The 12,804-nt window shown below is 41.6% G+C and overlaps 1 protein-coding gene across 1 annotated transcript in view; it reads left to right on the forward strand.

The window, feature by feature from the left end:
* Nucleotides 1–7,752, forward strand: part of ENTPD3 (ectonucleoside triphosphate diphosphohydrolase 3) — a 32,896-nt gene extending 25,144 nt beyond the window's left edge. The window contains 8 exon segments of the mRNA XM_045089189.1: nt 3,392–3,574; nt 3,577–3,652; nt 3,825–3,880; nt 3,882–3,968; nt 4,030–4,040; nt 4,382–4,424; nt 4,426–4,521; nt 7,381–7,752. Of these exon segments, the coding sequence (XP_044945124.1) occupies nt 3,392–3,574; nt 3,577–3,652; nt 3,825–3,880; nt 3,882–3,968; nt 4,030–4,040; nt 4,382–4,424; nt 4,426–4,521; nt 7,381–7,617 (789 nt within the window). The 3' untranslated portion in view covers nt 7,618–7,752.
* Nucleotides 7,753–12,804: the final 5,052 nt, after the last annotated feature.

The following is a 12,804-nucleotide window of genomic DNA, read 5'->3' on the forward strand; positions in this document are numbered from 1 at the left end:
ATTCACTAAATGTCTTCACTGTTCACAGATTGATAACGTCGTGCTCTTGACTTTCCAGATTGATAGATAACTTATTTTCTTTACCCGTTAGTATTTTACAGTTTGTCAACCATGCCCTATCCTGATGGACAACCGGGCTATGTCCTGTTTCGCTTCGCTGCAGCAATAATAGGCCAGTAAAAGCCTCTTGTGCATATAACCTTATGAAAACTGATTGATTTTGCTTCCGTGGGATAAAAAAATCGAAGGATAGGTGTATTTTTTATATAATTGGACAAATAGGCAATCTTCCAACAAAATTAAAAAAAAAACCCCCTTGGGCGTCTTGGTGGGGTCATGGTCTCAGGGTCCCTGGGATTGAGGCCCTACATCAGGCTCTCTGCTCAGCACCTCCCCACCCACTGCCTGCCTCTCTGCCTACTTGTGACCCTCTCTTTCTGTCAAAATAAAATAAATAAAAATCTTACAAAAAAAAAAAAAAGACTCCCACCAACAAAAGTTGTTGTAATGACTTTTTGCAACCTGATAATTTCAGGGGTTCTGAGGGACATCCCACTAATAAGTCCTTGGATTAAGGAAGATCTGTTTCTAGATTTCCTGTTCAGTTCATCCATTTCTCCATTCTTGAGCCAATTATTTCTAGTTGCAGTGGTTTGTTTTTTTTAGTCTCAGACATTAATTCTGAACTTCAAAATCATTTTAAGCAGCAGTAACAGGAAAGTTTTTGTTCATTGAAATTATGATGGTAGTTGCATTGACTGAAAATGAATATGGTAAAAAGTTAGCTAATCGATGATATTATGAATCCCCCAATTAGAATTATAAAATTCCTTCCATTTATTTATCCTTGGTTTGTATCTTCCAATAAAAATGTAGTTTTTCATTATTGGTCCTGTACCTTCCTTTTAAATTAGTTTCCTGGTGTGTTCTTTTAATAGTTTCCATCACTGTTGAGGATAGTTCCTATCACTATTTTTCCACTTTTGATGGGATGTATTCTAAGACCAAGTTTATGCTGCAGTTTACCAGTGGACTTTTTTGCCCTCAGTTCTAATGGTTAACCCTTTAGTACCAGTGCCATGCACACACTAAGTTCACGGGAGATTTGTGAATGTTGAGGGCCTGAGCAACTTGGACCATTGGCAAATTATATTTAAAGAATGACATCACAATTGTTCAAAACTCCAGAAGGAGTACAGAAATGATCTTTAGGGTCACCTGGGTGGCTTTAGTCAGTTAGGCATCTGCTTTCGGCTCAGGCCATGACCCCAGGGTCCTGGAATCAGAGCCCCACATCTGGTTTTCCACACTCAGCAGGGGAGTCTGCTTTCTCTCTCGGCTCCTCCCCCTCTTCACGCTCGCCTGCATGCACACTCGCTCTCTTTCTTTCAAATAAATAAAATAAAATCTTAAAAAATCTCATAAAAAAAAAAGAAATGATCTTTACTGAGCTGCTTTTATGTTCCAAGCCAGAAATAATTGATATTATGCTTGCTTCTTCCCAGTCCAAGCCAGAAGCAATTTATTTTATTTTAACTATTTAATAAGTACGTCAGATTTGGAGGGGGAAAATTAAATAACCAGTTGACTGATTTCTTTCTACCCCCCCCTTAAAATCAATATTTCAGCCATAGGGTGACCCTGGTGTGTGACCCTGGTGACCCTATTATGTTACAGTAGACATAGCAATTTTTGAAAATCATGGATTTTTTTTTTTTACCACTGAAGCAGAAAGAAGCCTCTTTTCTGCCTCCACAGAGTCAGTCACATTAAGACATCCTAGAGGATAGTCATTAGAGTTTACATTGGATGAGTGTTGGGACTTCCGTAGGGCTTATGTGTGGAGTCCTGTCACTGGCCTTTGTTAAATAATTCTTTACTTCATTGTGTATCTCAATTTCCTACATCAATAAATTGAAAGACTTAGAATAAGTATTGTCCAAGTCAAGACTTTACCAAACAGGGAGATGCTTAGTGGCTTTGAAATGTGGACAGAGTTCAAATCCAGTTCCCTGGAAAAGGGAGTCCATAAATAGAACAAAAACATGCTTTGGGATTTTAGCATAAGATAAGATTTTTTCATCAGTACATAAAATATTGGGATAGTCATTTGAAAGAAATAAAGTCAGATTCCCTTCTACAATCTTTACCACCAAATAAATTACAAAATCGAATCAAAGATTTATATGTAAACAAAGATACTTGGTTGCCAGGGGCCTTGTTTATAATGGCAGAATGATTGGAAACCATCTAAATATTCATATGCACATTTCTTATCTAAGGAATCTCCTCTGTAGTTTATTGGTACAGTGGAATGCTATGCAAGCCTCTTAAAAGAAGAGGCCATTTTATATGTACAAACTATGACGGGACGGGGAAAGATGAAAAAGGTATATATATTTTTAAAAGATTTTATTTATTCAGTCAGAGAGTGCGAGCACAAGCAGGCAAAGTGGTAGGCAGAGGCAGAGAGAGAATCAGGCTCCTTGCTGAGCAAGGATCCCGATGTGGAACTCGATCCCAGGAGCCTGGGATCATGACCTGAGCTAAAAGCAGTGGCTTAACCGGACTGAGACAGAAAGGTATATTTTAAAGTAAGAAAAACAAGGGGCATAACTGTGGATAGAGTAGTACCCCTTTATTGTTTTTAGAAAAAAGGAAGAGGGAGAAGAAAAAGATATTTGCATATGCATACAAGAAGTATCTCTGGCAGGAAATCACAAAATTTGGCAATCATGGTTACTTCTAGGGAAAGGGATCTGGTGGCTAGAAGTAGTTGGGAGGGAACCTTAATTTTCATAATACACCCTATTGGTAACCTTTTGGATTATTTTCTTCATCAGGTGGATAGGTGATACTCTATTAAAAATGATCAATTAATCTAGGGGGACACCTGGGGTGGCTCAGTTGATTGAGCAAACTGCCTTCAGGCTCAGGTCATGATCCTGGAGTTCAGGATCAAGTTCCCACATCCGGTTCCCCCGCTGAGCGGGGAGTCTGTCCCCAAATAGTTCACCTCTGACCCCCCCCCCCCCAATTCTCTCCCCCTCAAATAAATAAATAAAATCTTTTAAAAATGATCAGTTAATCTAAGCAATGTCTTGTTTTCCCATCCAAATGGATTTCATAAAACCTGCTTCCCAGGACTGTCTTAAGGGGTGGGGTCAGATAATGTGAATGATGGGACCTGGCATTATGCTCAGTGCAGGTTCACCCACACCCCACTGGAGTTGCCTTCAAGTGCACACTGACATAAAATGGCATGTTTTCCATCCATGTCTCTATTGGCATGGGAGGGTAGCCATTGTAAGGATTTGCAAGAGGGAAACACTTTGGCCCTCCACAGGAAGAGTGGTTTCTGACACCTCCCTCTCCTCTCTTGTACCCACAGAATTCTCCCACCAAAACCAGTATCATCAACCCCTGTTACCCTCGGAATTATGTAGTCACTACCCTCACTGGGGGCTACATATTTGACAGCCTGTGCACAGCAGACCTGAGACCTGGAAATTACGACCCTGATGACGTCATCACCTTTGAAGGAACCGGGGATCCATCACTGTGTAGGGAAAAGGGGTGGCTTTCCTGTTTGACTTCCAAGCTTGCCATGACCAAGAAGACTGTTCCTTTGATGGGGTTTATCAGGCCAAAAGTTAAAGGGGCATTCGTGGTAAGAGCAAAAACCACCAAAAAAGTTTTCCCTCTTCTCCCCCTTTGAAGATTTAGCTATTTTCTGTTCCCCTTTCTGATTCTCTTCTGTTGCCCTGTTTGCCCACCTTCTTATTCCCCCACCCCTAGAGCTCCATAATGTATCCCGTTCTGAGAACTGACTTCCTTTCTCCGCAAACCCCCTTCCAGGCTTTTTGCAGGATTCTACTACAACAGCAAGTGCTTTCAATCTTTCGGGGAGCTTAGCTTTTCCCTGAACGCCTTTCAACTCAAGCACCTGGGATTTCTGCTCAGAGAGAGTTGGAGTTCAGGTCAGTATTTAAAGAGAAAGGGGCAACATCCCCCGTACAACACAGTGAGCGGAGCCAAGTGTATTTCATTTGTGTGTGGGTGTGTGTGTGTTCCAAGTTTGGGACTTTATGCTGTTGTGGCCTTCCCCAACATCCACAAAATGGGGGTAATAAGGGAACCTGCCTCCTACCCGCATTGTAGATGAATGTTCTGATCACAGGCACGATGGTTACGACAGCAGGTAGTGTACCCCGTACTGCAGAGGGGTATTTTTCGTTATGATGTGATACAATTGGATTGTTTTTATGGTGATGGTATTATGAAATTCTACAGGATGAGATTCTTTTAAAAATGTGTTCTGAAACACGTGTTGTCAAACATGCCTGCCTCATCTGTTTGGACCCAACCTCCTCCTCCTCAGCTCCCCGCTGCTGCTCCCCAGGTTTGATGAGGTGTATGCCCGCTTCCTACTGCTTCTCAGCCCACTATATCTACCACTTGCTTGTGAATGGATACAGATTCACTGAGGAGACCTGGCCCCAAATACATTTTAAAAAAGAAGTAAGTCAAGGCACAAGGTTGTTTTCTCCTCTTCCTCTCTAAAGGTTTGTGTATAGGTGCAGAAGAAATGCAGACATTTGGAGGGTATTGGTGATTTTCAGTTTTGCGGGGGGGAAGCTGGAGAGACTGGGAATCCCTTGTGAGCTTTCCGGGAGGGATGGTGGAGAATCCAGAGGGAGGTTGTCCCTGGGGGACCCTTCCACATGGGGGGTTGGGATCAGAGGCCAAGAACTCACAGACCCTGAGCTCCTCCTCGAGCACAGGACCTGTCTCATTACCTTCAGCACAGGAGCGAGAACCTAAAAGGTGTTTACTGAATGTTTGCTGAGTGTATGAACAAAATATTTTAAGGATCAGACTTATCATCATGAAAAGAAAACTTTAAATAGGGCAGTGATTCTTTAAGAGGCTGGTAAACTAACTGCTGTCCATTTTACACAGATGTCAGGGTAGCAGAGAGTATGAGGGATTTACAACTATGAAGTAAGGAATGTGTCCGAGGTCACTGGATTTACGGTCAAGTATCCAGGATGGCCTGAAGCTGGAATCCCCAAGTGTCACCAGGTGGCTCTTTGGCTGGGTCACCCGCCAGGCTTTGTTTTCAGGAAAGACTCAGCCTTGCTGATATGAACCCAACCTAAGTTCCCCAGGTTCAGGGAGAATTTTCTCATCTCAGGAATAGCTGATATAAAGCCTGGAGTCCGTCTGTTTGATACTAGCTTTAGCAATAATTAGATTAAACCAATCAATAGCCCAGCATTAGGCCTGTGACTGTCTACTTTTACATAAATAAAATTGAGTCATCTACAAAAAAGCTAAGGCTGTCTGGAGACATACAAGGACTCTTGGTGGCATGTACTCTCTAAGCTTTGCTTCTTAATGAATCTAATTAGCAGGAAAAGTACATTATGCGAACAGAAAGTGATGTTCCCTTGGATACCAGTTTTGGATGGATTACAGAATTCCAGCTTTCAAATCCTTTTCCTTTATTCATAAAGAAGTTTATATACAGCCCAAATTGGTATTTAAACATGAAGGCATAAAAAGACTTAGAAGATTTGCCACACAGGGTTGCCAAAAATACTTTTAGAGGAAAAAATCAAAAAAAAAATCAAATCAAAAGAAGAGGAATAAATCCTGGAAATGTTATAAAAAAATATAGGCAGGAAAGAATAAATGATGTGGTGGCTTAAAAATGTGTATTTTTATTTTTTTTTAAGATTTTTTATTTATTATTTGAGAGAAGAGAGAGAGACAGTGAGAGAGAGCATGAGCGAGGAGAAGGTCAGAGGGAGAAGCAGACTCCCCATGCAGCTGGGGAGCCCCGATGCGGGACTCGATCCCCGGACTCTGGAATCATACCTGAGCCGAAGGCAGTCGTCCAACCAACTGAGCCACCCAGGTGTCCCAAAAATGTGTATTTTTAAAAAGGAAAAAAAAAGAAAACTTAGACTAAAGAAAAGTAAAAGATTCTATCCATAACAAAACCCAAAATTCGGAATATATCTGATATCCAGTGTGAAGGGAGCAGGGTCATAAGAGGGGGCCTAAAATGCTCCTCTTGTAAAGGCAGACTTTATTTATATAACATTTTTAAGGCAAGAAAGGAAAAAATAAAGAAAAAGTAAAGGAGCACCAATTAAAAGTTTTAAAACTAAGATATAAGAAAGAAGTAGTCCAAATATATCCATAATCACAATAATCATAATTGGACTAAACCTACCAGTTAGAAGACAGATATTGTCAGATTGGATTTTTTAAAAATCAAGCATATGTTGTTTGTAAGAGAAACCCTTATGTGTTAAGGGTAAGGACATGGAAAGTCTGAAAATTAAAAAAAAAATCAGGAACACCTGGGTGGCTCGGTCAGTTAAGTGTCTGCCTTCGGCTCAGGTCATGATTTCAGGGTCCTGGGACTGAGCCCCACATAGGGCTCCCTGCTCAGCGGGGACCCTGCTTCTCTCTCTCCCACTTCCCTGCTTGTGTTCTCTTGCTGTCTGTCAAATAAATAAATAAAATCTTTTTTCTTTTAAGATTTTTATTTATTTATTTTTTAATTAATTTGACAGACAGATCACAAGTAGGCAGAGAGGCAGGCAGAGAGAGTGGAAGGAAAGCAGGCTCCCTGCGGAGCAGAGAGCCGGATGTGGGGCCTGATCCCCAGGATCCTAGTATCATGACCTGAGCTGAAGGCAGAGGCTTTAACCCACTGAGCCACCCAGGCACCCCATATATATAAAATCTTTTTCAAAACTTCATATACATATATACATACATATATATATATGAAGTTTTGACCAAATAGTCTTTAAAATAAGGATCATGCAAGATACAGAGGAGTACAACGTAATGATAGAGAGTTCCTTCTGAAGATTATAAATTTGAAACTTTTCTGTATCTAATAAAACAGCCTCAAAACAAGGAAGCAAAAACTGATGGAATTTACATAAGAAATTGACAGAGTCTGTTTCTTATTTAGACTGACTCCTGTGCTTAGAAACTGGTCCTGGGTTCAGTAAACTGCTTGTTGTTACCCTCTTTCTTTAGCCACAGACACTTTTGTACTGGACAGTAGAAAAACTCCCACTGTTATTAACAGTGCCATCATCCCACTTGGCTGTTGGGAGGTTCTGAGGTTGATGAGGCTGTGAGGACTCCGACGGTTTTTCCACAGTGCTGAGTGTAGGGCCTCAGTGACCTGGAATCTAGCCCAGTCTCTGCAGGGTCTGAACTTGGACAAGTCTTTGACCTTGGGCCACAGTTCTGGTGGGTGTTCCATGAGGATGACAGTGGTGTGTATGTTTGTTATTCCTGCCTGGGGCCCTACCCTGAGAACTAAGCCATCTTTCTACCATACAGGTGGGGAATAGCAGCATAGCCTGGTCTCTGGGCTACATGCTCAGCCTGACCAACCAGATCCCAGCCGAAAGCCCCCTGATCCGCCTGCCCATGGACCTGCCTGCCTTTATGGGCATCCTTGCCTTCTTCACAGCAGTGGCCTTACTGTGTCTGGCATTTCTGGTGTACCTGTATGCTTTGTCCAGGAAGCAGAGGCACTCCCAGCATGCCTTCGACCACACAGTGGATTCTGAGTGAGCTTTGTGAAGCAGCTTCCAGAGCCTGAGGGCTGCCCAGAACCAGCCTGGGCAGCACCAGACAATGCAAGCGAAATGTCCACCTTCAGGAAATGCACCTAAAGTCAAATACCTAGGTCCTGTGCCTCTCCAAGTCTGATTTTATGCCAAAGCACTTCTTGGGGAGTCCCCCAACTGTTCTGGGTACGTTCCTTCACCAAAGACCTACCACCCACTTGCTGACCTGTTGGGGAACTGAGAAGAGACCTGCCTTCAAGGTCAGACTTTTTATTCCAAGTGCCCTAGAGGAACAGTGAGTTGAGACTATGACAGTTTGATGTTGAAGCATTGACCTCAGGGCTCAGTTTGCATTTTTCCTTCCTCAGAAATGTCATATGCCTCCTGGCAAGTTTGGAAGCTGGCAGGCCACCATTAAACATTTAACACAGTTAGATATGTTGCATTATGGCTTCCTCCCATTGATTCTTAACTCAAGACTTGGCAATCCCATAAGCATTGAGCTCCCTCAGACTAGTAAAATAGAGTGTTGGGGGGAGAAGTTTTCTTTAACCCCATGACAGTGGCCATGGCCAGGCTCTATCTTACAGGCAGAACCTGAAGGACAGAGACACACAGAAAATCTCCCTGGAAACTGCAGTCCATTTCCAGAGTGGAATTCACACTCAGGGCCCTGGTCAGAAGATTGCAGCCTGTGTGTATGTCTTAATTCCCACCTGCCGTTCACATGGCTGGGTCCTCTTATAAAACTCCTAGTGAGGCTACCATGTATTAGATCTTTTTGCCTTTGCTAAGCTTTTGCTTAGGGCTGTTTCTCCACTGACAGCGTGGTGTGTATGTTTTGCCCACTGTTCCCACAAGTGTACTTGATGCCGTCCTGAGATAGCCTTGCTTACCACATTCTACATATGATGAGAAAGAACTCCAGCAAGTCTAATGGCGACAAACTAAAAATCAACATTATTTGAGATTGTTGGTTAGCTGAATATGGAATAAAGGACTCTTGTTTTGTTTTGACTTGAAATGTGTGTGTTTGTTACCTTGCAAACAGTACTTTTTCTCCTAAGGACCCAAGGTGGTATTTGTGAGAGTAAGTTCTTAAAATGAGGAAAAATTTCTTAGGAAATCTATCCTGGTGAACTAAGAAAATTATGCATTAATCACCTTTATTCCAATCCACCTTTATTCACTTTGATAAAACTGTGGCTCCTTGAGATAATTGATTCAAACATTTCTGTATTTTATCTGACATCCAAAACTTCTGTGAGGCTACAACCTGCCACTCAGATCTTGATTCCCAGCCAGAATGGCTGCTTCCTTCCCAAAATGCACTTTTGCTCACACAGTTCTCCCTACCCTGCCTGTGGGACATCCTCCCAAACATTCAAGTAATACATATTTCTCAAGGCCGAATTTAGCTCTGCTTCTTCCACAAAGACTTCCTTACACACACACACACACACACACACAATGATCTACTGGACCACATTTTAAAAACTAGTGAGGAAAAGGGGTGCCTGGGTGTCTCAGTCATTAAGCACCTGCCTTTAGCTCAGGTCATGATTCCAGGGTCCTGGGATTGAACCCTGCATCAGGCTCCCTGCTCCATAGAAAGGCTGCTTCTCCCTCTCCCACTCCCCCTGCTTGTGTTCCCTCTCTCTCTCACTCTCTCTGTGTCAAATAAATAAATAAAATCTTTAAAAAAAAAAAAAACTCATTAGGAATAAAAATACATACATAGATACTGGTTAGGTAAACTTATTTATCTTGTGTGTACATATGGCTTATTTCTAAAATAGATAGTAGGCTACTTAAGGACAAATCCCTTTTGAATTCCATTCATCTTCATTCATTCAACAAAATTCTAAGAAATACCTACTATGGGCCTAACACCTTGCCACATGTGATCTTGGATTTGGGTAAGTGGCTGTGATATATTCAACATATTTGTTGATTAATGTTATCTCCATAAAGGACAGAAGGGGTGGACAATAAAGTTTGGAGAAATCAGATAAAAATAGCATCCAAATAACTAAGAGTTTTGCATGAAAAAAAATGTCTGTGCAGGAAAGACGGCCAAGATTCCATGAGGGCAAGTCATAGTCAATGTTGCTAGCTGATTCGGGAACTTGGAATGAGCGGATGAAATATTTTGGGTTTTCTAATATATATCAAAGAATTCTTACAAATAGATCATTGTGAAATCTGCAGGCAAAGTAACGTATCTAGTAAGACTATGGTAAGCAGAAGTCTAACATGGTCCCCATCACCTTGCCCCCTAGTGTTACTGGAGAGATTATTATAGGGCAAAAGGGATTTGCTGGTGTAATCACCAATCAGCTGACCTTAAAATGGAGAGATTATCGAAGTAGGCTTTTTCTCCTCATATGAACTCTTTAAAGGCAGAGGATTTGCTCCAGAAGTCAGATTCAAAGCATGAGAAGGATTCTTTTTCAAAGATTTTATTTATTTGAGAGAGAATGAGAAAGAGCATGAGAGGGGAGAATGTCAGAGGGAGAAGCAGACTCCCTGTGGATTTGGAAGCCCAATGTGGGACTCAATCCTAGGACTCCAGGATCATGAGCTGATCTGAAGGCAGTTGCTTAACCAACTGAGCCACCCAAGCGCCCCGCATGAGAAGTACTTTACGTTCTGTTCCTAACTTGAAGAAGTAGTCCAAATATATCAATAGGAGGAGGCCAGGCATAAGAGAACCCAAGAATGGCCTTGAGGAACTAAGAGAAACCCTTGGCTGACAGCCTGCAAGAAAACAGGGACCTCAGTCCTACAACTGTAAGCAACCGTGTTCTGCCAGCAACTTGCATAAACTTGAAAGCACTGTTACCCTGAACTTCCAATTAAGAGCTCTACTAGGGGGACGCCTGGGTGGCTCAGCTGGTTAGGCAGCTGCCTTCAGCTCGGGTCATGATCCCAGGGTCCTGGGATTGAGTCCCACATTGGGCTCCTTGCTTGGCGGAGAGCCTGCTTCTCCCTCTGCCTCTGCCTGCCACTCTGTCTGCCTGTGCTCGCTCTGGCTCCTCTCTCTCTCTCTCTGACAAATAAATAAATAAATCCTTAAAAAAAAAAAAAATTGATTTCAGCCTTTTGAGACCCTAAGCACAAAACCCAGTTGAGCCCACCCAGACTTCTGACCTCTAGAACTGGAACGTAATACATGGGTGTTACTTGAGGCCACTAAGATTATGGCAATTTGTTAAATAGCCAATAGAAAATTAACACTATGGAACCCAGGCTCCAAGCCTTCAACCAAAACAAGCGCTTCCATTTGAAATATGAGGAAAGATAAAAGTGGTGAGGTATAACAAATTGTGTCTTTTCCTTACAATGACCACAAAGGAAAGGTATGGGCTCAGAGATAAAATAACTTGCCAACATCACCTAGCTAAGAAGCGTTTTTGGAGGTGGAGACTGTGAGTTGAGATTCTGGTCTGGTTGAATCTAAAGCCCATTATGTCTGGGACATTTCCTGTCGCAGGAAAAAGGCAGTATCACGTGGCAGATGGGAGTTTGGCTTTAGAATGATATTCACATGCAGAGACTTGATTTTATGACACAGGTGTCATGTCAGAGCAGCAAAAAAGATTTGGGACAAACTGGATTTTCATACGGAAAAAAAAAGGAAATTCAATCCCCTTCCTCACACCCTTTTCAAAAAATTAATTGAGGTCAAACACCTAAGTGTGAAAGATAAATGCACAAAGGTTTTAGAACAGAAAAGAGGAGAAAAATTTTAAGAGATCTTGAATAAAGGAAGGGTTCCTTAAGCATTACACAAAATGCATGAACCATAAAAGAATATGTGATACATTCGATTACACTAAAATTAAGAACTTCTGATCCTCAAAAAAACACCATTATAAAAGTGAAAAGACAAACCACCAGAGTAGAAGGAGGTATTTGCAACATACATAACTGATAAGGGACTGGTTTCCAAATTATATGGAGATTTCCTACAAATCAGTGAGAAAAAGGCAAGTGATCTAATTTTCCTAAATGGGAAAGAGCAGTGAAAACCATTTTACAAAAAGGAGAAATCTAACTGTCCAATAAATATAGAAAGGTGCTCAACCTTATTCATAGGTCAGGGCAATGCATATTAAAACCATGATAAATTGGGGCGCCTGGGTGGCTCAGTGGGTTAAGCCGCTGCCTTTGGCTCAGGTCATGATCTCAGGGTCCTGGGATGGAGCCCTGCATTGGACTCTCTGCTCAGCGGGGAGCCTGCTTCCTCCTCTCTCTCTGCCTGCCTCTCTGCCTACTTGTGATCTCTCTCTGTCAAATAAATAAATAAAATCCTTAAAAAATAAATAAATAAATAAAATGAAAAATAAATAAAAAATAAAATTTAAAAAGACATGATGAAATAACATAATATACCCATTGTTTGACAAAACTAAATGACACTACATGTGGGTATGGAACAACTGGAACTCTGGTGCAATGCTGGGATGGGGATATAATTTAATGTAACCATTCTGGAAAACTGGTATTACTAAAAAAGTTGAAGATATGCATACCAAATGACTCAAAAATTCCAGTCTGAGGTATATACCATAGACCTACATTTTCTAGTGTACAACAGGCTACATGCCTAAGGATGTTTTTACCAGATACCAATCACATAAAATGGTAGGGTATATAGCGATATATCTGTACTAGAAAATACTATACAGCATGAAAACAAAAGAACTGCAAATCTATGCTCAAACAGATAGATCTTGCCAAGGAGACATTGAGGGTAAAAGGCAAGTCACAAAAAATACATAAACGTATAATTCCATTTATACCAAGTTTAGAAATAGGCAAAACTAAACAAGGCAAGCAAGGAAATTATTACTCTTAAATTTAAGGGTAGATGGAGATAGTGTTTGGAAACAGATACTTGAGTGTCTTCATGTGCTAGGGCTACCATGACAAAGTACCATAGACCAGGTGGCTCAAACAATCCATATTTATTTTCTGACAGTTCTAGAAGCAAGGAAGCCTGAGACCAAGGTGCCAGCCAATTCAATGCTTGGTGAGAGCCTTCTTTCTGGCTTGTACATGGCCCACCTTCTTCCTGAGACTCCCCTTGGCCTTTCTTCTGTGCTTGTGTGGGGAGAAAGACAGTGAGATCTCTGGTATCTGCTCTTTTGAGGGCACCAATCCCAGCATGAGGGTCTGACCCTCA

The sequence above is a fragment of the Mustela putorius genome, unplaced genomic scaffold (assembly GCF_011764305.1).
Source record: "Mustela putorius furo isolate JIRA1106 unplaced genomic scaffold, ASM1176430v1.1 tig00003834_pilon_pilon_pilon, whole genome shotgun sequence".
Classification (NCBI taxonomy): Eukaryota; Metazoa; Chordata; class Mammalia; order Carnivora; family Mustelidae; genus Mustela; species Mustela putorius.